Raw genomic sequence first — 25,870 nt, 5'->3', positions numbered from 1 at the left:
GAATATGGCAAATGTGAAACCACTTTAAATAATAGATATGCTAGAGTCTACAAATACATATGTCTTTGATATTAATTAAATGATTTCATTTTACATGTATATTCCCTTTCTTCCAGGAACTCCAGGAAATCCAGGATCGGATGGTAGTTATCAACATTTGTGTATTTCAGTTTTATTTTTTATTACAATTAATATAATACCCTGCTAAGTCACATGTAAATCAATTGAAATAGGAATTTCAATTATAATTTCAATCACACGTTCCACTCGCCTTAAAAAATTTTCACCATAATTAACAAGGTGTTTTCCTTACCTTGCAACGAAAGTAACATTAAAGTATGCCTGTTTAGTTTTGCAAGTGTCGAAATGGTATATTCTAACGTATTAAGAGAAATGAGGAATACGGCAAATGTCAAACCACTTTAGATAATATATATGCAAGAGTCTAGAAATAGATATGTCTTTGATATTAATGAAATGATTTCATTTTTCATGTATATTCTTTTTCTTCCAGGAACTCCAGGAACTCCAGGATCGGATGGTATGTATCAACATTTATTTATTTCAGTTGCATTTTGATGACAATTTATATTATTACCCTGCTAATTTACATGTTAATCAATTGAAATAGGAATTTCAATTAAAATTGCAATCACATGTTCCACTCGCCTTAAACATTTTTCGCCATAATTAACAAGATGTTTTCCATTCCTTGCAACGAAAGTAGCATTTAAGTATGTCTGTTTATTTTGCAAGTGTCGAAATGATATATTCTAACGTAATAAGAGAAATGAGGAATACGGCAAATGTAAAACCACTTTAGATAATAGATATGCTAGAGTCGACTAGAAATAGATATGTCTTTGATATTAATTAAATGATTTCATTTTACATGTATATTCTTTTTCTTCCAGGAACTCCAGGAAATCAAGGATCGGATGGTAGGTATCGACATTTGTGTATTTCAGTTTAATTTTTATTACAATTTATATTATTACCCTTCTAAGTCACATGTAAATCAATTGAAATAGGAATTTCAATCAAAATTGCAATCACATGTTCTACTCGCCTTAAAGATTTTTGCCATAATTAACAAGATGTTTTCCATTCCTTGCAACGAAAGTAACATTTAAGTATGTCTCTTTATTTTGCAAGTGTCGAAATGATATATTCTAACGTATTAAGAGAAATGAGGAATACGGCAAATGTCAAAGCACTTTAGATAATAGATATGCTAGAGTCTAGAAATAGATATGTCTTTGATATTAATGAAATGATTTCATTTTACATGTATATTCTCTTTCTTCCAGGAACTCAAGGAAATCCAGGATCGGATGGTAGGTATCAACATTTGTGTATTTCAGTTGCATTTTGATGACAATTTATATTATTACCCTGCTAAGTCGCATGTAAATCAATTGAAATAGGAATTTGAATTAAAATTGCAATCACACGTTCCACTCGCCTTAAACATTTTTCGACATAATTAACAAGGTGTTTTCCATTCCTTGCAACGAAAGTAACATTAATGTATGCCGGTTTAGTTTTGTAAGTGTCGAAATGGTATATTCTAACGTATTAAGAGAAATGAGGAATACGGCAAATGTCAAACCACTTTAGATAATAGATATGCTAGAGTCTAGAAATAGATATGTCTTTGATATTAATGAAATGATTTCATTTTACATGTATATTCTCTTTCTTCCAGGAACTCCAGGAAATCCAGGATCGGATGGTAGGTATCAACATTTGTGTATTTCAGTTGCATTTTGATGACAATTTATATTATTACCCTGCTAAGTCGCATGTAAATCAATTGAAATAGGAATTTGAATTAAAATTGCAATCACACGTTCCACTCGCCTTAAACATTTTTCGCCATAATTAACAAGGTGTTTTCCATTCCTTGCAACAAAAGTAGCATTAAAATATGCCTGTTTAGTTTTGCAAGTGTCGAAATGGTATATTCTAATGTATTAAGAGAAATGAAGAATACGGCAAATGTCAAACCACTTTAGATAATAGATATGCTAGAGTCTAGAAATAGATATGTCTTTGATATTAATTAAATGATTTCATTCTACATGTATCTTCTCTTTGTTCCAGGAACTCCAGGATCGGATGGTATGTATCAACATTTGTGTATTTCAGTTGCATTTTGATTACAATTCATATTATTACCCTGCTAAGTCACATGTCAATTGCAATCAAAAATTCCACTTGTCTTAAAACTATTGAGCTATAATGAACAGGGTTTTTTTCAATTTCTTTCAACGGAATATTTAAGTAAGTCTGTTCAATTTTGCTTGCGTCTAAAAGATATGTTCTAACATGTTAGTAGAAATGAGAAATAACGGCAAAAGTCCAACCACTTTAAATAATACATTTTCTAGAGTCTACAAAAGGTCATGTCTTTCATATTGATCAATTGATGGCAGTCTATCATCTCTTTCTTCCAGGACAACCAGGACCTAGGGGCGGGTATGGTATGTATCAATATTCGTATATATCAATTGCATTCTAGTAGCAATTCATCCTTTTTTATTACAAGGCACATGTTAATCATTTGAAGAGGAAGTAATAGTTAAAGTTCCAATCGAACGTTTCACTCACTTAAACATCTTTAACCATTATAAGCAAATCATTTATTTCTAACTCCCACAATACGATTCAAGCTAGTCTGTTTAATTTGTAAACACCTTCCACGGATTCATTTATTTTTCGTGGGTACCGAATTTTGTCAATTGAGGAATAATTGTGTTTTCGCAGATATTTGATTTTGTGGTTATGCCAAAGTCTGCATAAAAGTCTAAATAAGATGTGTATTTCGTTTAATATTAGAATTCGTGCTTCACGTATACCCACGAAATCCACCAAAGTTAAAACCCCACAATCAATTATGAATCAATAAAATATATTTTTCTGAACTGTTGAGAGAAAAAACGATTATGTTATCTGTCAAACCACTATAACAAGAAAAAAAATCAAGATTTTAAAAAAAGTTTGTTTTTATAGTATTGTACTTATTATATTCCATCTTCCCTAACTTGCAGGACCTCCAGGACCTAACGGAATGGATGGTACGTATCAACATTCGTGTATATCAATTACATTCTGGTTACAATTTATCTGTATTTTCCTGCTATAATCTACAGTATTTTTTTCAATTTCTTGCACCGGAAGTACCATTTAACAATGTTTGTTCAATTTTACAAGCGTCGTCAAAAAGATATGTTTTACATGTAAAAAAATAGATAATAGATATGCTAGAGTCTAGAAATAGATATGTCTTTGATATTAATGAAATGATTTAATTTTACAAGTTTATTCTCTTTCTTCCAGGAACTCAAGGAACTCCAGGATCCGATGGTATGTATCAACATTTGTGTATTTCAGTTGCATTTTGATAACAATTTATATTATTACCCTGCTAAGTCACATGCAAATCAATTGAAATAGGAATTTCAATTATAATTGCAAGCACAAGTTCCACTCGCCTTAAACATTTTTCGCCATAATTAACAAAGTGTTTTCCATTCCTTGCAATGAAAGTAGCATTAAAGTATGCCTGTTTAGTTTTGCAAGTGTCGAAATGGTATATTCTAACGTATTTAGAGAAATGAGGAATACGGCAAATGTCAAACCACTTTAAATAATAGATATGCTAGAGTCTAGAAATACATATGTCTTTGATATTAATTAAATGATTTCATTTTACATGTATATTCTCTTTCTTCCAGGAACTCCAGGAAATCCAGGATCGGATGGTAGGTATCAACATTTGTGTATTTCAGGTTTATTTTTATTACAATTCATATTATTACCCTTCTAAGTCACATGTAAATCAATTGAAATAGGAATTTCAATCAAAATTGCAATCACATGTTCTACTCGCCTTAAAGATTTTTGCCATAATTAACAAGATGTTTTCCATTCCTTGCAACGAAAGTAACATTTAAGTATGTCTCTTTATTTTGCAAGTGTCGAAATGATATATTCTAACGTATTAAGAGAAATGAGGAATACGGCAAATGTCAAAGCACTTTAGATAATAGATATGCTAGAGTCTAGAAATAGATATGTCTTTGATATTAATGAAATGATTTCATTTTACATGTATATTCTCTTTCTTCCAGGAACTCAAGGAAATCCAGGATCGGATGGTAGGTATCAACATTTGTGTATTTCGGGTTTATTTTTATTACAATTCATATTATTACCCTGCTAAGTCACATGTAAATCAATTGAAATAGGAATTTCAATCAAAATTGCAATCACATATTCTACTCGCCTTAAATATTTTTGCCATAATTAACAAGATGTTTTCCATTCCTTGCAACGAAAGTAACATTTAAGTATGTCTGTTTATTTTGCAAGTGTCGAAATGATATATTCTAACATATTAAGAGAAATGAGGAATACGCAAAATGTCAGACCACTTTAGATAATATATATGGTAGAGTCTAGAAAAAGACATGTCTTTGATATTAATAAAAAAAGATTTCATTCTACATGTATCTTCTCTTTCTTCCAGGAATTCCAGGATCGGATGGTTTGTATTAACATTTGTGTATTACAGTTTTATTTTGATTACAATTTATATTATTACCCTGCTAATTAACATGTAAATTGCAATCAAAAATTCCACTTGTCTTAAAACTGTTGAGCTATAATGAACACGGTTTATTTCAATTTCTTTCAACGGAAGTAATATTTAAGTAAGTCTGTTCAATTTTGCTTGCGTCTAAAAGATATGTTCTAACATGTTAATAGAAATGAGAAATAACGGCAAAAGTCCAACCACTTTAAGTAATAGATTTTCTAGAGTCTACAAAAGGTCATGTCTTTCATATTGATCAATTGATGGCAGTCTATCATCTCTTTCTTCCAGGACAACCAGGACCTAGGGGCGGGTATGGTATGTATCAATATTCGTATATATCAATTGCATTCTAGTAGCAATTCATCCCCTTTATTACAAGGTACATGTAAATCATTTGAAGAGGAAGTAATAGTTAAAGTTCCAATCGAACGTTTCACTCACTTAAACATCTTTAACCATTATAAGCAAATCATTTATATCTAACTCCCACAATACGATTCAAGCTAGTCTGTTTAATTTGTAAACACCTTCCACGGATTCATTTATTTTTCGTGGGTACCGAATTTTGTCAGTTGAGGAATAATTGTGTTTTCGTAGATATTTGATTTTGTGGTTATGCCAAAGTCTGCATAAAAGTTTAAATAAGATGTGTACTTCGTTTAATATTAGAATTCGTGCTTCACGTATACCCCCAAAATCCACCAAAGTTGGAACCCCACAATCAATTATGAATCCATAGAAGATATTTTTCTGAAATATTGAAAGAAAAAACGATTATGTTATCTGTCAAACCAGTATAGCAAGAAAAAAATCAAGATTTTTAAAAAAGTTAATTTTTATAGTATTGTACTTATTATATTCGATCTTCTCTTACTTGCAGGACCACCAGGACCTAACGGAACGGATGGTACGTATCATCATTCGTGTATATCAATTACATTCTGGTAACAATTTATCTTTATTTCCCTGCTAAGTCACATGTAAATCATGTGAAATAGGAATTTCAATTAAAGTTGCAATCAAACGTTCTACTCGTCTGAAAACTGTTGAGCTATAATCAACAGTATTTTTTCAATTTCTTGCACCAGAAGTACCATTTAACAATGTTTGTTCAATTTTGCAAGCGTCGTCAAAAAGATATGTTTTACATGTAAAAAAAATAGATAATAGATATGCTATAGTCTAAAAATAGACATGTCTTTGATATTAATGAAATGATTTAATTTTACAAGTATATTCTCTTTCTTCCAGGAACTCCAGGAACTCCAGGATCGGATGGTAGGTATCAACATTTGTGTATTTCAGTTGCATTTTGATGACAATCTATATTATTACCCTGCTAAGTCACATGTAAATCAATTGAAATAGGAATTTCAATTAAAATTGCAATCACACTCGCCTTAAACATTTTTCGCCATAATTAACAAGATGTTTTCCATTCCTTGCAACGAAAGTAGCATTTAAGTATGTCTGTTTATTTTGCAAGTGTCGAAATGATATATTTTAACGTATTAAGAGAAATGAGGAATACGGCAAATATCAAACCACTTTAGATAATAGATATGCTAGAGTCTAGAAATAGATATGTCTTTGATATTAATGAAATGATTTCATTTTAAATGTTTATTCTCTTTCTTCCAGGAACTCCAGGAACTCCAGGATCGGATGGTAGGTATCAACATTTGTGTATTTCAGTTTTATTTTTATTACAATTCATATTATTACCCTGCTAAGTCACATGTAAATCAATTGAAATAGCAATTTCAATTATAATTGCGATCACACGTTCCACTCGCTTTAAACATTTTTTGCCATAATTAACAAGGTGTTTTCCATTCCTTGCAACAAAAGTAGCATTAACATATGCCTGTTTAGTTTTGCAAGTGTCGACATGGTATATTCTAACGTATTAAGAGAAATGAAGAATACGGCAAATGTCAAACCACTTTAGATAATAGATATGCTAGAGTCTAGATATAGATATGTCTTTGATATTAATTAAATGATTTCATTTTACATGTGTATTCTCTTTCTTCCAGGAACTCCAGGAAATCAAGGATCGGATGGTAGGTATCAACATTTGTGCATTTCAGTTTTATTTTTTATTACAATTTATATTATTACCCTGCTAATTTACATGTAAATCAATTGAAATAGGAATTTCAATTAAAATTGCAATCACATGTTCCACTCGCCTTAAACATTTTTCGCCATAATTAACAAGATGTTTTCCATTCCTTGCAACGAAAGTAGCATTTAAGTATGTCTGTTTATTTTGCAAGTGTCGAAATGATATATTTTAACGTATTAAGAGAAATGAGTAATACGGCAAATGTAAAACCACTTTAGATAATAGATATGCTAGAGTCGACAGGAAATAGATATGTCTTTGATATTAATTAAATGAATCATTTTACATGTATATTCTCTTTCTTCCAGGAACTCCAGGAACTCCAGGATCGGATGGTATGTATCAACATTTATTTATTTCAGTTGCATTTTGATGACAATTTATATTATTACCCTGCTAATTTACATGTTAATCAATTGAAATAGGAATTTCAATTAAAATTGCAATCACATGTTCCACTCGCCTTAAACAATTTTCGCCATAATTAACAAGATGTTTTCCATTCCTTGCAACGAAAGTAGCATTTAAGTATGTCTGTTTATTTTGCAAGTGTCGAAATGATATATTCTAACGTATTGAGAGAAATGAGGAATACGGCAAATGTAAAACCACTTTAGATAATAGATATGCTAGAGTCGACTAGAAATAGATATGTCTTTGATATTAATTAAATGATTTCATTTTACATGTATATTCTCTTTCTTCCAGGAACTCCAGGAAATCAAGGATCGGATGGTAGGTATCAACATTTGTTTATTTCAGTTTTATTTTTTATTACAATTCATATTATTACCCTGCTAATTTACATGTAAATCAATTGAAATAGGAATTTCAATTAAAATTGCAATCACATGTTCCACTCGCCTTAAACATTTTTCGCCATAATTAACAAGATGTTTTCCATTCCTTGCAACGAAAGTAGCATTTAAGTATGTCTGTTTATTTTGCAAGTGTCGAAATGATATATTCTAACGTATTAAGAGAAATGAGGAATACGGCAAATGTAAAACCACTTTAGATAATAGATATGCTAGAGTCGACTAGAAATAGATATGTCTTTGATATTAATTAAATGATTTCATTTTACATGTATATTCTCTTTCTTCCAGGATCTCCAGGAACTCCAGGATCGGATGGTATGTATCAACATTTATTTATTTCAGTTGCATTTTGATGACAATTTATATTATTACCCTGCTAAGTCACATGTAAATAAATTGAAATAGGAATTTGAATTAAAATTGCAATCACACGTTCCACTCGCCTTAAACATTTTTCGCCATAATTAACAAGGTGTTTTCCATTCCTTGCAACAAAAGTAGCATTAAAATATGCCTGTTTAGTTTTGCAAGTGTCGAAATGGTGTATTCTAACGTATTAAGAGAAATGAAGAATACGGCAAATGTCAAACCACTTTAGATAATAGATATGCTAGAGTCTAGAAATAGATATGTCTTTGATATTAATTAAATGATTTCATTTTACATATATATATTCTCTTTCTTCCAGGAACTCCAGGAACTCCAGGATCGGATGGTATGTATCAACATTTGTGTATTTCAGTTTTATTTTTTATTACAATTCATATTATTACCCTGCTAAGTCACATGTAAATCAATTGAAATAGGAATTTCAATTATAATTGCAATCAAACGTTCCACTCGCCTTAATCATTTTTCGCCATAATTAACAAGATGTTTTCCATTCCTTGCAACGAAAGTAGCATTTAAGTATGTCTGTTTATTTTGCAAGTGTCGAAATGATATATTTTAACGTATTAAGAGAAATGAGGAATACGGCAAATGTCAAACCACTTTAGATAATAGATATGCTAGAGTCTAGAAATAGATATGTCTTTGATATTAATTAAATGATTTCATTTTACATGTATATTCTCTTTCTTCCAGGAACTCCAGGAAATCCAGGATCGGATGGTAGGTATCAACATTTGTGTATTTCAGTTGCATTTTTATTACAATTCATATTATTACCCTGCTAAGTCACATGTAAATCAATTGAAATAGGAATTTCAATTAAAATTGCAATCACACGTTCCACTCGCCTTAAACATTTTTCGACATAATTAACAAGGTGTTTTCCATTCCTTGCAACGAAAGTAACATTAAGGTATGCCGGTTTAGTTTTGTAAGTGTCGAAATGGTATATTCTAACGTATTAAGAGAAATGAGGAATACGGCAAATGTCAAACCACTTTAGATAATAGATATGCTAGAGTCTAGAAATAGATATGTCTTTGATATTAATGAAATGATTTCATTTTACATGTGTATTCTCTTTCTTCCAGGAACTCCAGGAAATCAAGGATCGGATGGTAGGTATCAACATTTGTGTATTTCAGTTTTATTTTTTATTACAATTCATATTATTACCCTGCTAATTTACATGTAAATCAATTGAAATAGGAATTTGAATTAAAATTGCAATCACACGTTCCACTCGCCTTAAACATTTTTCGCCAGAATTAACAAGATGTTTTCCATTCTTTGCATCGAGAGTAGCATTTAAGTATGTCTGTTTATTTTGCAAGTGTCGAAATGATATATTCTAACGTATTAAGAGAAATGAGGAATACGGCAAATGTAAAACCGCTTTAGATAATATATATGCTACAGTCGACTAGAAATAGATATGTCTTTGATATTAATTAAATGATTTAATTTTACATGTATATTCTCTTTCTTCCAGGAACTCCAGGAACTCCAGGATCAGATGGTATGTATCAAAATTTGTGTATTTCAGTTGCATTTTGATGACAATTTATATTATTACCCTGCTAAGTAACATGTAAATCAATTGAAATAGGAATTTGAATTAAAATTGCAATCACACGTTCCACTCGCATTAAACATTTTTCGCCATAATTAACAAGGTGTTTTCCATTCCTTGCAACAAAAGTAGCATTAAAATATGCCTGTTTAGTTTTGCAAGTGTCGAAATGGTGTATTCTAACGTATTAAGAGAAATGAAGAATACGGCAAATGTCAAACCACTTTAGATAATAGATATGCTAGAGTCTAGAAATAGATATGTCTTTGATATTAATTAAATGATTTCATTTTACATGTATATTCTCTTTCTTCCAGGATCTCCAGGAACTCCAGGATCGGATGGTATGTATGAACATTTGTGTATTTCAGTTTTATTTTTTATTACAATTCATATTATTACCCTGCTAAGTCACATGTAAATCAATTGAAATAGGAATTTCAATTATAATTGCAATCACACGTTCCACTCGCCTTAATCATTTTTCGCCATAATTAACAAGATGTTTTCCATTCCTTGCAACGAAAGTAGCATTTAAGTATGTCTGTTTATTTTGCAAGTGTCGAAATGATATATTTTAACGTATTAAGAGAAATGAGGAATACGGCAAATGTCAAAGCACTTTAGATAATAGATATGCTAGAGTCTAGAAATAGATATGTCTTTGATATTAATGAAATGATTTCATTTAACATGTATATTCTCTTTCTTCCAGGAACTCCAGGAAATCCAGGATCGGATGGTAGGTATCAACATTTGTGTATTTCAGTTTTATTTTTATTACAATTCATATTATTACCCTGCTAAGTCACATGTAAATAAAATGAAATAGGAATTTCAATTAAAATTGCAATCACACGTTCCACTCGCCTTAAACATTTTTCGACATAATTAACAAGGTGTTTTCCATTCCTTGCAACGAAAGTAACATTAAGGTATGCCGGTTTAGTTTTGTAAGTGTCGAAATGGTATATTCTAACGTATTAAGAGAAATGAGGAATACGGCAAATGTCAAACCACTTTAGATAATAGATATGCTAGAGTCTAGAAATAGATATGTCTTTGATATTAATGAAATGATTTCATTTTACATGTGTATTCTCTTTCTTCCAGGAACTCCAGGAAATCAAGGATCGGATGGTAGGTATCAACATTTGTGTATTTCAGTTTTATTTTTTATTACAATTCATATTATTACCCTGCTAATTTACATGTAAATCAATTGAAATAGGAATTTCAATTAAAATTGCAATCACATGTTCCACTCGCCTTAAACATTTTTCGCCAGAATTAACAAGATGTTTTCCATTCCTTGCAACGAAAGTAGCATTTAAGTATGTCTGTTTATTTTGCAAGTGTCGAAATGATATATTCTAACGTATTAAGAGAAATGAGGAATACGGCAAATGTCAAACCACTTTAGATAATATATATGCTAGAGTCGACTAGAAATAGATATGTCTTTGATATTAATTAAATGATTTCATTTTACATGCATATTCTCTTTCTTCCAGGAACTCCAGGAACTCCAGGATCGGATGGTATGTATCAACATTTATTTATTTCAGTTTCATTTTGATGACAATTTATATTATTACCCTGCTAAGTCACATGTAAATCAATTGAAATAGGAATTTGAATTAAAATTGCAATCACACGTTCCACTCGCCTTAAACATTTTTCACCATAATTAACAAGGTGTTTTCCATTCCTTGCAACAAAAGTAGCATTAAAATATGCCTGTTTAGTTTTGCAAGTGTCGAAATGGTATATTCTAACGTATTAAGAGAAATGAAGAATACGGCAAATGTCAAACTACTTTAGATAATAGATATGCTAGAGTCTAGAAATAGATATGTCTGTGATATTAATTAAATGATTTAATTTTACATGTATATTCTCTTTCTTCCAGGAACTCCAGGAACTCCAGGATCAGATGGTATGTATCAACATTTGTGTATTTCAGTTGCATTTTGATGACAATTTATATTATTACCCTGCTAAGTCACATGTAAATCAATTGAAATAGGAATTTGAATTAAAATTGCAATCACACGTTCCACTCGCCTTAAACATTTTTCGCCATAATTAACAAGGTGTTTTCCATTCCTTGCAACAAAAGTAGCATGAAAATATGCCTGTTTAGTTTTGCAAGTGTCGAAATGGTATATTCTAACGTATTAAGAGAAATGAAGAATACGGCAAATGTCAAACCACTTTAGATAATAGATATGCTAGAGTCTAGAAATAGATATGTCTTTGATATTAATTAAATGATTTCATTTTACATGTATATTCTCTTTCTTCCAGGAACTCCAGGAACTCCAGGATCAGATGGTATGTATCAACTTTTGTGTATTTCAGTTTTATTTTTATTACAATTCATATTATTACCCTGCTAATTTACATGTTAATCAATTGAAATAGGAATTTCAATTAAAATTGCAATCACATGTTCCACTCGCCTTAAACATTTTTCGCCATAATTAACAAGATGTTTTCCATTCCTTGCAACGAAAGTAGCATTTAAGTATGTCTGTTTATTTTGCAAGTGTCGAAATGATATATTCTAACGTTTTAAGAGAAATGAGGAATACGGCAAATGTAAAACCACTTTAGATAATAGATATGCTAGAGTCGACTAGAAATAGATATGTCTTTGATATTAATTAAATGATTTCATTTTACATGTATATTCTCTTTCTTCCAGGAACTCCAGGAAATCAAGGATCGGATGGTAGGTATCAACATTTGTGTATTTCAGTTTTATTTTTTATTACAATTCATATTATTACCCTGCTAATTTACATGTAAATCAATTGAAATAGGAATTTCAATTAAAATTGCAATCACATGTTCCACTCGCCTTAAACATTTTTCGCCATAATTAACAAGATGTTTTCCATTCCTTGCAACGAAAGTAGCATTTAAGTATGTCTGTTTATTTTGCAAGTGTCGAAATGATATATTCTAACGTATTAAGAGAAATGAGGAATACGGCAAATGTAAAACCACTTTAGATAATAGATATGCTAGAGTCGACTAGAAATAGATATGTCTTTGATATTAATTAAATGATTTCATTTTACATGTATATTCTCTTTCTTCCAGGAACTCCAGGAACTCCAGGATCGGATGGTATGTATCAACATTTATTTATTTCAGTTGCATTTTGATGACAATTTATATTATTACCCTGCTAAGTCACATGTAAATCAATTGAAATAGGAATTTCAATTATAATTGCAATCACACGTTCCACTCGCCCTAAACATTTTTTGCCATAATTACCAAGGTGTTTTCCATTCCTTGCAACAAAAGTAGCATTAAAATATGCCTGTTTAGTTTTGCAAGTGTCGAAATGGTATATTCTAACGTATTAAGAGAAATGAAGAATACGGCAAATGTCAAACTACTTTAGATAATAGATATGCTAGAGTCTAGAAATAGATATGTCTTTGATATTAATTAAATGATTTAATTTTACATGTATATTCTCTTTCTTCCAGGAACTCCAGGAACTCCAGGATCAGATGGTATGTATCAACATTTGTGTATTTCAGTTGCATTTTGATGACAATTTATATTATTACCCTGCTAAGTCACATGTAAATCAATTGAAATAGGAATTTGAATTAAAATTGCAATCACACGTTCCACTCGCATTAAACATTTTTCGCCATAATTAACAAGGTGTTTTCCATTCCTTGCAACAAAAGTAGCATGAAAATATGCCTGTTTAGTTTTGCAAGTGTCGAAATGGTATATTCTAACGTATTAAGAGAAATGAAGAATACGGCAAATGTCAAACCACTTTAGATAATAGATATGCTAGAGTCTAGAAATAGATATGTCTTTGATATTAATTAAATGATTTCATTTTACATGTATATTCTCTTTCTTCCAGGAACTCCAGGAACTCCAGGATCGGATGGTATGTATGAACATTTGTGTATTTCAGTTTTATTTTTATTACAATTCATATTATTACCCTGCTAATTTACATGTTAATCAATTGAAATAGGAATTTCAATTAAAATTGCAATCACATGTTCCACTCGCCTTAAACATTTTTCGCCATAATTAACAAGATGTTTTCCATTCCTTGCAACGAAAGTAGCATTTAAGTATGTCTGTTTATTTTGCAAGTGTCGAAATGATATATTCTAACGTTTTAAGAGAAATGAGGAATACGGCAAATGTAAAACCACTTTAGATAATAGATATGCTAGAGTCGACTAGAAATAGATATGTCTTTGATATTAATTAAATGATTTCATTTTACATGTATATTCTCTTTCTTCCAGGAACTCCAGGAAATCAAGGATCGGATGGTAGGTATCAACATTTGTGTATTTCAGTTTTATTTTTTATTACAATTCATATTATTACCCTGCTAATTTACATGTAAATCAATTGAAATAGGAATTTCAATTAAAATTGCAATCACATGTTCCACTCGCCTTAAACATTTTTCGCCATAATTAACAAGATGTTTTCCATTCCTTGCAACGAAAGTAGCATTTAAGTATGTCTGTTTATTTTGCAAGTGTCGAAATGATATATTCTAACGTATTAAGAGAAATGAGGAATACAGCAAATGTAAAACCACTTTAGATAATAGATATGCTAGAGTCGACTAGAAATAGATATGTCTTTGATATTAATTAAATGATTTCATTTTACATGTATATTCTCTTTCTTCCAGGAACTCCAGGAACTCCAGGATCGGATGGTATGTATCAACATTTATTTATTTCAGTTGTATTTTGATGACAATTTATATTATTACCCTGCTAAGTCACATGTAAATCAATTGAAATAGGAATTTCAATTATAATTGCAATCACACGTTCCACTCGCCTTAAACATTTTTCACCATAATTAACAAGGTGTTTTCCATTCCTTGCAACAAAAGTAGCATTAAAATATGCCTGTTTAGTTTTGCAAGTGTCGAAATGGTATATTCTAACGTATTAAGAGAAATGAAGAATACGGCAAATGTCAAACTACTTTAGATAATAGATATGCTAGAGTCTAGAAATAGATATGTCTTTGATATTAATTAAATGATTTAATTTTACATGTATATTCTCTTACTTCCAGGAACTCCAGGAACTCCAGGATCAGATGGTATGTATCAACATTTGTGTATTTCAGTTGCATTTTGATGACAATTTATATTATTTCCCTGCTAAGTCACATGTAAATCAATTGAAATAGGAATTTGAATTAAAATTGCAATCACACGTTCCACTCGCCTTAAACATTTTTCGCCATAATTAAGAAGGTGTTTTCCATTCCTTGCAACAAAAGTAGCATTAAAATATGCCTGTTTAGTTTTGCAAGTGTCGAAATGGTATATTCTAACGTATTAAGAGAAATGAAGAATACGGCAAATGTCAAACCACTTTAGATAATAGATATGCTAGAGTCTAGAAATAGATATGTCTTTGATATTAATTAAATGATTTCATTTTACATGTATATTCTCTTTCTTCCAGGAACTCCAGGAACTCCAGGATCGGATGGTATGTATCAACATTTGTGTATTTCAGTTTTATTTTTATTACAATTCATATTATTACCCTGCTAAGTCACATGTAAATCAATTGAAATAGGAATTTCAATTATAATTGCAATCACACGTTCCACTCGCCTTAATCATTTTTCGCCATAATTAACAAGATGTTTTCCATTCCTTGCAACGAAAGTAGCATTTAAGTATGTCTGTTTATTTTGCAAGTGTCGAAATGATATATTTTAACGTATTAAGAGAAATGAGGAATACGGCAAATGTCAAACCACTTTAGATAATAGTTACGCTAGAGTCTAGAAATAGATATGTCTTTGATATTAATGAAATGATTTCATTTTACATGTATATTCTCTTTCTTCCAGGAAGTCCAGGAAATCCAGGATCGGATGGTAGGTATCAACATTTGTGTATTTCAGTTTTATTTTTATTACAATTCATATTATTACCCTGCTAAGTCACATGTAAATCAATTGAAATAGCAATTTCAATTATAATTCCGATCACACGTTCCACTCGCCTTAAACATTTTTTGCCATAATTAACAAGGTGTTTTTTTTCCTTGCAACGAAATACATTAAAGTATGCCTGTTTAGTTTTGCAAGTATCGAAATGGTATATTCTAACGTATTAAGAGAAATGAGGAAAACGGCAAATGTCAAACCACTTTAGATAATAGATATGCTAGAGTCTAGAAATAGATATGTCTTTGATATTAATGAAATGATTTCATTTTACATGTGTATTCTCTTTCTTCCAGGAACTCCAGGAAATCAAGGATCGGATGGTAGGTATCAACATTTGTGTATTTCAGTTTTATTTTTTATTACAATTCATATTATTACCCTGCTAATTTACATGTAAATCAATTGAAATAGGAATTTCAATTAAAATTGCAATCACATGTTCCACTCGCTTTAAACATTTTTCGCCATAATTAACAAGATGTTTTCCATTCCTTGCAACGAAAGTAGCATTTAAGTATGTCTGTTTATTTTGCAAGTGTCGAAATGATATATTCTAACGTATTAAGAGAAATGAGGAATACGGCAAATGTAAAACCACTTTAGATAATAGATATGCTAAAGTCGACAAGAAATAGATATGTCTTTGATATTAATTAAATGATTTCATTTTACATGTATATTCTCTTTCTTCCAGGAACTCCAGGAACTCCAGGATCGGATGGTATTTATCAACATTTATTTATTTCAGTTGCATTTTGATGACAATTTATATTATTACCCTGCTAAGTCACATGTAAATCAATTGAAATAGGAATTTGAAATAAAATTGCAATTACACGTTCCACTCGCCTTAAACATTTTTCGCCATAATTAACAAGGTGTTTTCCATTCCTTGCAACAAAAGTAGCATTAAAATATGCCTGTTTAGTTTTGCAAGTGTCGAAATGGTATATTCTAACGTATTAAGAGAAATGAAGAATACGGCAAATGTCAAGCTACTTTAGATAATAGATATGCTAGAGTCTAGAAATAGATATGTCTTTGATATTAATTAAATGATTTAATTTTACATGTATATTCTCTTTCTTCCAGGAACTCCAGGAACTCCAGGATCAGATGGTATGTATCAACATTTGTGTATTTCAGTTGCATTTTGATGACAATTTATATTATTACCCTGCTAAGTCACATGTAAATCAACTGAAATAGGAATTTGATTAAAATTGCAATCACACGTTCCACTCGCCTTAAACATTTTTCGCCATAATTAACAAGGTGTTTTCCATTCCTTGCAACAAAAGTAGCATTAAAATATGCCTGTTTAGTTTTGCAAGTGTCGAAATGGTGTATTCTAACGTATTAAGAGAAATGAAGAATACGGCAAATGTCAAACCACTTTAGATAATAGATATGCTAGAGTCTAGAAATAGATATGTCTTTGATATTAATTAAATGATTTCATTTTACATGTATATTCTCTTTCTTCCAGGAACTCCAGGAACTCCAGGATCGGATGGTATGTATCAACATTTGTGTATTTCAGTTTTATTTTTTATTACAATTCATATTATTACCCTGCTAAGTCACATGTAAATCAATTGAAATAGGAATTTCAATTATAATTGCAATCACACGTTCCACTCGCCTTAATCATTTTTCGCCATAATTAACAAGATGTTTTTTTTTTCTTTGCAACGAAATACATTAAAGTATGCCTGTTTAGTTTTGCAAGTATCGAAATGGTATATTCTAACGTATTAAGAGAAATGAGGAAAACGGCAAATGTCAAACAACTTTAGATAATAGATATGCTAGAGTCTAGAAATAGATATGTCTTTGATATTAATGAAATGATTTCATTTTACATGTATATTCTCTTTCTTCCAGGAACTCAAGGAAATCCAGGATCGGATGGTAGGTATCAACATTTGTGTATTTCAGTTTTATTTTTATTACAATTCATATTATTACCCTGCTAAGTCACATGTAAATCAATTGAAATAGGAATTTCAATTAAAATTGCAATCACACGTTCTACTCGCCTTAAACATTTTTCGCCATAATTAACAAGGTGTTTTCCTTTCCTTGTAACGAAAGTAACATCAAAGTATGCTTGTTTAGTTTTGCAAGTATCGAAATGGTATATTCTAACGTATTAAGAGAAATGAGGAAAACGGCAAATGTCAAACCACTTTAGATAATAGATATGCTAGAGTCTAGAAATAGATATGTGTTTGATATTAATGAAATGATTTCATTTTACATGTATATTCTCTTTCTTCCAGGAACTCCAGGAACTCCAGGATCGGATGGTAGGTATCAACATTTGTGTATTTCAGTTTTATTTTTATTACAATTCATATTATTACCCTGCTAAGTCACATGTAAATCAATTGAAATAGGAATTTCAATTGATATTGCAATCACACGTTCCACTCGCTTTAAACATTTTTCGCCATAATTAACAAGATGTTTTCCATTCCTTGCAACGAAAGAAACATTTAAGTATGTCTGTTTATTTTGCAAGTGTCGAAATGATCTATTCTAACGTATTAAGAGAAATGAGGAATACGGCAAATGTCAAACCACTTTAGATAATAGATATGCTAGAGTCTAGAAATAGATATGTCTTTGATATTAATGAAATGATTTAATTTTACAAGTATATTCTATTTCTTCCAGGAACTCCAGGAAATCCAGGATCGGATGGTAGGTATCAATATTTGTGTATTTCAGTTTTATTTTTATTACAATTCATATTATTATCCTGCTAAGTCACATGTAAATAAATTGAAATAGGAATTTCAATTAAAATTGCAATCACACGTTCTACTCGCCTTAAACATTTTTCGACATAATTGACAAGGTGTTTTCCATTCCTTGCAACGAAAGTAACATTAAGGTATGCCGGTTTAGTTTTGTAAGTGTCGAAATGGTATATTCTAACGTATTAAGAGAAATGAGGAATACGGCAAATGTAAAACCACTTTAGATAATAGATATGCTAGAGTCGACTAGAAATAGATATGTCTTTGATATTAATTAAATGATTTCATTTTACATGTATATTCTCTTTCTTCCAGGAACTCCAGGAAATCCAGGATCGGATGGTATGTATCAACATTTATTTATTTCAGTTGCATTTTGATGACAATTTATATTATTACCCTGCTAAGTCACATGTAAATAAATTGAAATAGGAATTTGAATTAAAATTGCAATCACACGTTCCACTCGCCTTACACATTTTTCGCTATAATTAACAAGGTGTTTTCCATTCCTTGCAACAAAAGTAGCATTAAAATATGCCTGTTTAGTTTTGTAAGTGTCGAAATGGTATATTCTAACGTATTAAGAGAAATGAGGAATACGGCAAATGTAAAACCACTTTAGATAATAGATATGCTAGAGTCGACTAGAAATAGATATGTCTTTGATATTAATTAAATGATTTCATTTTACATGTATATTCTCTTTCTTCCAGGAACTCCAGGAAATCCAGGATCGGATGGTATGTATCAACATTTATTTATTTCAGTTGCATTTTGATGACAATTTATATTATTACCCTGCTAAGTCACATGTAAATAAATTGAAATAGGAATTTGAATTAAAATTGCAATCACACGTTCCACTCGCCTTACACATTTTTCGCCATAATTAACAAGGTGTTTTCCATTCCTTGCAACAAAAGTAGCATTAAAATATGCCTGTTTAGTTTTGCAAGTGTCGAAATGGTATATTCTAACGTATAAAGAGAAATGAAGAATACGGCAAATGTCAAACCACTTTAGATAATAGATATGCTAGAGTCTAGAAATAGATATGTCTTTGATATTAATTAAATGATTTAATTTTACATGTATATTCTCTTTCTTCCAGGAACTCCAGGAACTCCAGGATCAGATGGTATGTATCAACATTTGTGTATTTCAGTTGCATTTTGATGACAATTTATATTATTACCCTGCTAAGTCACATGTAAATCAATTGAAATAGGAATTTGAATTAAAATTGCAATCACACGTTCCACTCGCCTTAAACATTTTTCGCCATAATTAACAAGGTGTTTTCCATTCCTTGCAACAAAAGTAGCATTAAAATATGCCTGTTTAGTTTTGCAAGTGTCGAAATGGTATATTCTAACGTATTAAGAGAAATGAAGAATACGGCAAATGTCAAACCACTTTAGATAATAGATATGCTAGAGTCTAGAAATAGATATGTCTTTGATATTAATGAAATGATTTCATTTTACATGTATATTCTCTTTCTTCCAGGAACTCCAGGAAATCAAGGATCGGATGGTAGGTATCAACATTTGTGTATTTCAGTTTTATTTTTTATTACAATTCATATTATTACCCTGCTAATTTACATGTAAATCAATTGAAATAGGAATTTCAATTAAAATTGCAATCACATGTTTCACTCGCCTTAAACATTTTTCGCTATAATTAACAAGATGTTTTCCATTCCTTGCAACGAAAGTAGCATTTAAGTATGTCTGTTTATTTTGCAAGTGTCGAAATGATATATTCTAACGTATTAAGAGAAATGAGGAATACGGCAAATGTCAAACCACTTTAGATAATAGATATGCTAGAGTCTAGAAATAGACATATCTTTGATATTAATGAAATGATTTCATTTTACATGTATATTCTCTTTCTTCCAGGAACTCCAGGAACTCCAGGATCGGATGGTAGGTATCAACATTTGTGTTTTTCAGTTTTATTTTTATTACAATTCATATTATTACCCTGCTAAGTCACGTGTAAATCAATATAAATAGGAATTTCAATTAAAATTGCAATCACATGTTCTACTCGCCTTAAACACTTTTCGCCATAATTAACAAGATGTTTTCCATTCCTTTCGACGAAAGTAACATTTAAGTATGTCTGTTTATTTTGCAAGTGTCGAAATGATATATTCTAACATATTAAGAGAAATGAGGAATACGCAAAATGTCAGACCACTTTAGATAATATATATGGTAGAGTCTAGAAAAAGACATGTCTTTGATATTAATAAAAACAGATTTCATTCTACATGTATCTTCTCTTTCTTCCAGGAATTCCAGGATCGGATGGTTTGTATTAACATTTGTGTATTACAGTTTTATTTTGATTACAATTGATATTATTACCCTGCTAATTAACATGTAAATTGCAATCAAAAATTCCAGTTGTCTTAAAACTGTTGAGCTATAATGAGCAGGGTTTTTTTCAATTTCTTTCAACGTACGTAATATTTAAGTAAGTCTGTTCAATTTTGCTTGTGTCTACAAGATATGTTCTAACATGTTAAGAGAAATGAGGAATAACGGCAAATGTCCAACCACTTTAAATAATAGATTTTCTAGAGTCTACAAAAGGTCATGTCTTTCATATTGATCAAATGATGGCAGTCTATCATCTCTTTCTTCCAGGACAACCAGGACCTAGGGGCGGGTATGGTATGTATCAATATTCGTATATATCAATTGCATTCTAGTAGCAATTCAATCTTTTTATTACAAGGTACATGTAAATCATTTGAAGAGGAAGTTATAGTTAAAGTTCAAATCGAACGTTTTACTCACTTAAACATCTTTAACCATTATAAGCAAATCATTTATTTCTAACTCCCACAATACGATTCAAGCTAGTCTGTTTTATTTGTAAACACCTTCCACGGATTCATTTATTTTTCGTGGGTACCGAATTTTGTCAATTGAGGAATAATTGTGTTTTCGTAGATATTTGATTTTGTGGTTATGCCAAAGTCTGCATAAAAGTCTAAATAAGATGTGTACTTCGTTTAATATCAGAATTCGTGCTTCACGTATACCCACAAAATCCACCAAAGTTGGAACCCCACAATCAATTATGAATCCATAGAAGATATTTTTCTGAAATATTGAAAGAAAAAACGATTATGTTATCTGTCAAACCACTATAGCAAGAAAAAAATCAAGATTTTTAAAAAAGTTTGTTTTTATAGTATTGTACTTATTATATTCGATCTTCTCTTACTTGCAGGACCACCAGGACCTAACGGAACGGATGGTACGTATCAACATTCGTGTATATCAATTACGATCTGGTTACAATTTATCTTTATTTCCCTGCTACGTCACATGTAAATCATGTGAAATAGGAATTTCAATTAAAGTTGCAATCAAACGTTCCACTCGTCTGAAAACTGTTGAGCTATAATCAACAGTATTTTTTCAATTTCTTGCACCGGAAGTACCATTTAACAATGTTTGTTCAATTTTGCAAGCGTCGTCAAGAAGATATGTTTAACATGTAAAAAAAATAGATAATAGATATGTTATAGTCTAAATATAGATATGTCTTTGATATTAATGAAATGATTTAATTTTACAAGTATATTCTCTTTCTTCCAGGAACTCCAGGATCGGATGGTATGTATCAACATTTGTGTATTTCAGTTGCATTTTGATGACAATTTATATTATTACCCTGCTAAGTCACATGTAAATCAACTGAAATAGGAATTTAAATTAAAATTGCAATCACACGTTCCACTCGCCTTAAACATTTTTCGCCATAATTAACAAGGTGTTTTCCATTCCTTGCAACGAAAGTAACATTAAAGTATGCCTGTTTAGTTTTGCAAGTGTCGAAATGGTATATTCTAACGTATTAAGAGAATGAGGAATACGGCAAATGTCAAACCACTTTAAATAATAGATATGCTAAAGTCTAGAAATAGATATGTCTCTGACATTAATGAAATGATTTCATTTTACATGTATATTCTCTTTCTTCCAGGAACTCAAGGAAATCCAGGATCGGATGGTAGGTATCAACATTTGTGTATTTCAGTTTTATTTTTATTACAATTCATATTATTACCCTGCTAAGTCACATGTAAATCAATTGAAATAGGAATTTCAATTAAAATTGCAATCACACGTTCCACTCGCCTTAAACATTTTTTGCCATAATTAACAAGGTGTTTATTTTTTCCTTGCAACGAAAGTAACATTTAAGTATGTCTGTTTATTTTGCAAGTGTCGAAATGATATATTCTAACATATTAAGAGAAATGAGGAATACGCAAAATGTCAGACCACTTTTGATAATATAAATGGTAGAGTCTAGAAAAAGACATGTCTTTGATATTAAAAAAAAAAATATTTCATTCTATATGTATCTTCTCTTTCTTCCAGGAATTCCAGGATCGGATGGTTTGTATTAACATTTGTGTATTACAGTTTTATTTTGATTACAATTTATATTATTACCCTGCTAATTAACATGTAAATTGCAATCAAACATTCCACTTGTCTTAAAACTGTTGAGCTATAATGAACAGGGTTTTTTTCAATTTTTTTCAACGGAAGTAATAGTTAAGTAAGTCTGTTCAATTTTCCTTGCGTCTACAAGATATGTTCTAACATGTTAAGAGAAATGAGCAATAAAAGCAAATGGTCAACTACTTTAAATAATAGATTTTCTAGAGTCTACAAAAGGTCATGTCTTTCATATTGGTCAAATGATGGCAGTCTATCATCTCTTTCTTCCAGGACAACCAGGACCTAGGGGCGGGTATGGTATGTATCAATATTCGTATATATCAATTGCATTCTAGTAGCAATTCAATCTTTTTATTACAAGGTACATGTAAATCATTTGAAGAGGAAGTTATAGTTAAAGTTCAAATCGAACGTTTTACTCACTTAAACATCTTTAACCATTATAAGCAAATCATTTATTTCTAACTCCCACAATACGATTCAAGCTAGTCTGATTAATTTGTAAACACCTTCCACGGATTCATTTATTTTTCGTGGGTACCGAATTTTGTCAATTGAGGAATAATTGTGTGTTAGTAGATATTTGATTTTGTGGTTATGCCAAAGTCTGCATAAAAGTCTAAATAAGATGTGTACTTCGTTTAATATTTGAATTCGTGCTTCACGTATACCCACAAAATCCACCTAAGTTGGAACCCCACAATCAATTATGAATCCATAGAAGATATTTTTCTGAAATAACGATTATGTTTTCTGTCACACCACTATAACAAGAAAAAAATCAAGATTTTTAAAAAAGTTTGTTTTTATAGTATTGTACTTATTATATTCGATCTTCTCTTACTTGCAGGACCACCAGGACCTAACGGAACGGATGGTACGTATAAACATTCGTGTATATCAATTACATTCTGGTTACAATCTATCTTTATTTCCCTGCTAAGTTACATGTAAATTATGTGAAATAGGAATTTCAATTAAAGTTGTAATCATACGTTCCACTCGTCTGAAAACTGTTGAGCTATAATCAACAGTATTTTTTCAAATTCTTGCACCGGAAGTACCATTTAACAATGTTTGTTGAATTTTGCAAGCGTCGTCAAAAAGATATGTTTTACTTGTAAAAAAAAATCATTAATAGATATGCTATAGTCTAGAAATAGATATGTCTTTGATATTAATTAAATGATTTCATTTTACATATATATTCTCTTTCTTCCAGGAACTCCAGGAACTCCAGGATCGGATGGTATGTATCAACATTTGTGTATTTCAGTTGCATTTTGATGACAATTTATATTATTACCCTGATAAGTCACATTCGTGTATATCAATTACATTCTGGTTACAATCTATCTTTATTTCCCTGCTAAGTTACATGTAAATTATGTGAAATAGGAATTTCAATTAAAGTTGTAATCATACGTTCCACTCGTCTGAAAACTGTTGAGCTATAATCAACAGTATTTTTTCAAATTCTTGCACCGGAAGTACCATTTAACAATGTTTGTTGAATTTTGCAAGCGTCGTCAAAAAGATATGTTTTACTTGTAAAAAAAAATCATTAATAGATATGCTATAGTCTAGAAATAGATATGTCTTTGATATTAATTAAAAGATTTCATTTTACATGTATATTCTCTTTCTTCCAGGAACTCCAGGAACTCCAGGATCGGATGGTATGTATCAACATTTGTGTATTTCAGTTGCATTTTGATGACAATTTATATTATTACCCTGCTAAGTCACATGTAAATCAATTGAAATAGGAATTTCAATTAAAATTGCAATCACACGTTCCACTCGCCTTAAACATTTTTCGCCATAATTAACAAGATGTTTTCCATTCCTTGCAACGAAAGTAACATTAAAGTATGCCTGTTTAGTTTTGCAAGTGTCGAAATGGTATATTCTAACGTATTAAGAGAAATGAGGAATACGGCAAATGTCAAACCACTTTAGATAATAGATATGCTAGAGTCTAGAAATAGATATGTCTTTGATATTAATGAAATGATTTCATTTTACATGTAAATTCTCTTTCTTCCAGGAACTCCAGGAAATCCAGGATCGGATGGTAGGTATCAATATTTGTGTATTTCAGTTTTATTTTTATTACAATTTATATTATTACCCTGCTAAGTCACATGTAAATCAACTGAAATAGGAATTTAAATTAAAATTGCAATCACACGTTCCACTCGCCTTAAACATTTTTCGCCATAAGTAACAAGGTGTTTTCCATTCCTTGCAACGAAAGTAACATTAAAGTATGCCTGTTTAGTTTTGCAAGTGTCGAAATTGTATATTCTAACGTATTAAGAGAATGAGGAATACGGCAAATGTCAAACCACTTTAAATAATAGATATGCTAAAGTCTAGAAATAGATATGTCTCTGACATTAATGAAATGATTTCATTTTACATGTATATTCTCTTTCTTCCAGGAACTCAAGGAAATCCAGGATCGGATGGTAGGTATCAACATTTGTGTATTTCAGTTTTATTTTTATTACAATTCATATTATTACCCTGCTAAGTCACATGTAAATCAATTGAAATAGGAATTTCAATTAAAATTGCAATCACACGTTCCACTCGCCTTAAACATTTTTTGCCATAATTAACAAGGTGTTTTTTTTTTCCTTGCAACGAAAGTAACATTTAAGTATGTCTGTTTATTTTGCAAGTGTCGAAATGATATATTCTAACATATTAAGAGAAATGAGGAATACGCAAAATGTCAGACCACTTTTGATAATATAAATGGTAGAGTCTAGAAAAAGACATGTCTTTGATATTAAAAAAAAAAATATTTCATTCTATATGTATCTTCTCTTTCTTCCAGGAATTCCAGGATCGGATGGTTTGTATTAACATTTGTGTATTACAGTTTTATTTTGATTACAATTTATATTATTACCCTGCTAATTAACATGTAAATTGCAATCAAACATTCCACTTGTCTTAAAACTGTTGAGCTATAATGAACAGGGTTTTTTTCAATTTTTTTCAACGGAAGTAATAGTTAAGTAAGTCTGTTCAATTTTCCTTGCGTCTACAAGATATGTTC

The 25,870-nt window shown here is 30.4% G+C and overlaps 1 protein-coding gene across 1 annotated transcript in view; it reads left to right on the top strand.

The window, feature by feature from the left end:
• LOC127715939 (collagen alpha-1(IV) chain-like) overlaps window positions 1-25,870 on the top strand; it is a 90,841-nt gene that overhangs the window by 15,814 nt on the left and 49,157 nt on the right. The window contains exons 17-70 of the mRNA XM_052222046.1: window positions 515-541; window positions 915-941; window positions 1,311-1,337; window positions 1,709-1,735; window positions 2,107-2,124; window positions 3,343-3,369; window positions 3,741-3,767; window positions 4,137-4,163; window positions 5,855-5,881; window positions 6,245-6,271; window positions 6,643-6,669; window positions 7,043-7,069; window positions 7,443-7,469; window positions 7,844-7,870; window positions 8,244-8,270; window positions 8,642-8,668; window positions 9,040-9,066; window positions 9,441-9,467; window positions 9,839-9,865; window positions 10,237-10,263; window positions 10,635-10,661; window positions 11,036-11,062; window positions 11,434-11,460; window positions 11,832-11,858; window positions 12,232-12,258; window positions 12,633-12,659; window positions 13,031-13,057; window positions 13,429-13,455; window positions 13,829-13,855; window positions 14,230-14,256; window positions 14,628-14,654; window positions 15,026-15,052; window positions 15,423-15,449; window positions 15,818-15,844; window positions 16,219-16,245; window positions 16,617-16,643; window positions 17,014-17,040; window positions 17,412-17,438; window positions 17,810-17,836; window positions 18,207-18,233; window positions 18,608-18,634; window positions 19,009-19,035; window positions 19,407-19,433; window positions 19,805-19,831; window positions 20,203-20,229; window positions 20,602-20,619; window positions 21,922-21,939; window positions 22,310-22,336; window positions 22,711-22,728; window positions 24,020-24,046; window positions 24,450-24,476; window positions 24,848-24,874; window positions 25,245-25,271; window positions 25,646-25,663. Of these exons, the coding sequence (XP_052078006.1) occupies window positions 515-541; window positions 915-941; window positions 1,311-1,337; window positions 1,709-1,735; window positions 2,107-2,124; window positions 3,343-3,369; window positions 3,741-3,767; window positions 4,137-4,163; window positions 5,855-5,881; window positions 6,245-6,271; window positions 6,643-6,669; window positions 7,043-7,069; window positions 7,443-7,469; window positions 7,844-7,870; window positions 8,244-8,270; window positions 8,642-8,668; window positions 9,040-9,066; window positions 9,441-9,467; window positions 9,839-9,865; window positions 10,237-10,263; window positions 10,635-10,661; window positions 11,036-11,062; window positions 11,434-11,460; window positions 11,832-11,858; window positions 12,232-12,258; window positions 12,633-12,659; window positions 13,031-13,057; window positions 13,429-13,455; window positions 13,829-13,855; window positions 14,230-14,256; window positions 14,628-14,654; window positions 15,026-15,052; window positions 15,423-15,449; window positions 15,818-15,844; window positions 16,219-16,245; window positions 16,617-16,643; window positions 17,014-17,040; window positions 17,412-17,438; window positions 17,810-17,836; window positions 18,207-18,233; window positions 18,608-18,634; window positions 19,009-19,035; window positions 19,407-19,433; window positions 19,805-19,831; window positions 20,203-20,229; window positions 20,602-20,619; window positions 21,922-21,939; window positions 22,310-22,336; window positions 22,711-22,728; window positions 24,020-24,046; window positions 24,450-24,476; window positions 24,848-24,874; window positions 25,245-25,271; window positions 25,646-25,663 (1,413 nt within the window). The remainder of the gene's footprint in view (window positions 1-514; window positions 542-914; window positions 942-1,310; window positions 1,338-1,708; window positions 1,736-2,106; window positions 2,125-3,342; window positions 3,370-3,740; window positions 3,768-4,136; window positions 4,164-5,854; window positions 5,882-6,244; window positions 6,272-6,642; window positions 6,670-7,042; window positions 7,070-7,442; window positions 7,470-7,843; window positions 7,871-8,243; window positions 8,271-8,641; window positions 8,669-9,039; window positions 9,067-9,440; window positions 9,468-9,838; window positions 9,866-10,236; window positions 10,264-10,634; window positions 10,662-11,035; window positions 11,063-11,433; window positions 11,461-11,831; window positions 11,859-12,231; window positions 12,259-12,632; window positions 12,660-13,030; window positions 13,058-13,428; window positions 13,456-13,828; window positions 13,856-14,229; window positions 14,257-14,627; window positions 14,655-15,025; window positions 15,053-15,422; window positions 15,450-15,817; window positions 15,845-16,218; window positions 16,246-16,616; window positions 16,644-17,013; window positions 17,041-17,411; window positions 17,439-17,809; window positions 17,837-18,206; window positions 18,234-18,607; window positions 18,635-19,008; window positions 19,036-19,406; window positions 19,434-19,804; window positions 19,832-20,202; window positions 20,230-20,601; window positions 20,620-21,921; window positions 21,940-22,309; window positions 22,337-22,710; window positions 22,729-24,019; window positions 24,047-24,449; window positions 24,477-24,847; window positions 24,875-25,244; window positions 25,272-25,645; window positions 25,664-25,870) is intronic.

The sequence above is a fragment of the Mytilus californianus genome, unplaced genomic scaffold, assembly GCF_021869535.1.
Source record: "Mytilus californianus isolate M0D057914Y unplaced genomic scaffold, xbMytCali1.0.p SCAF_9, whole genome shotgun sequence".
Classification (NCBI taxonomy): domain Eukaryota; kingdom Metazoa; phylum Mollusca; class Bivalvia; order Mytilida; family Mytilidae; genus Mytilus; species Mytilus californianus.
Note: the sequence above shows the minus strand (reverse complement) of the source record. Positions and strands in the feature narration are given on the sequence as shown.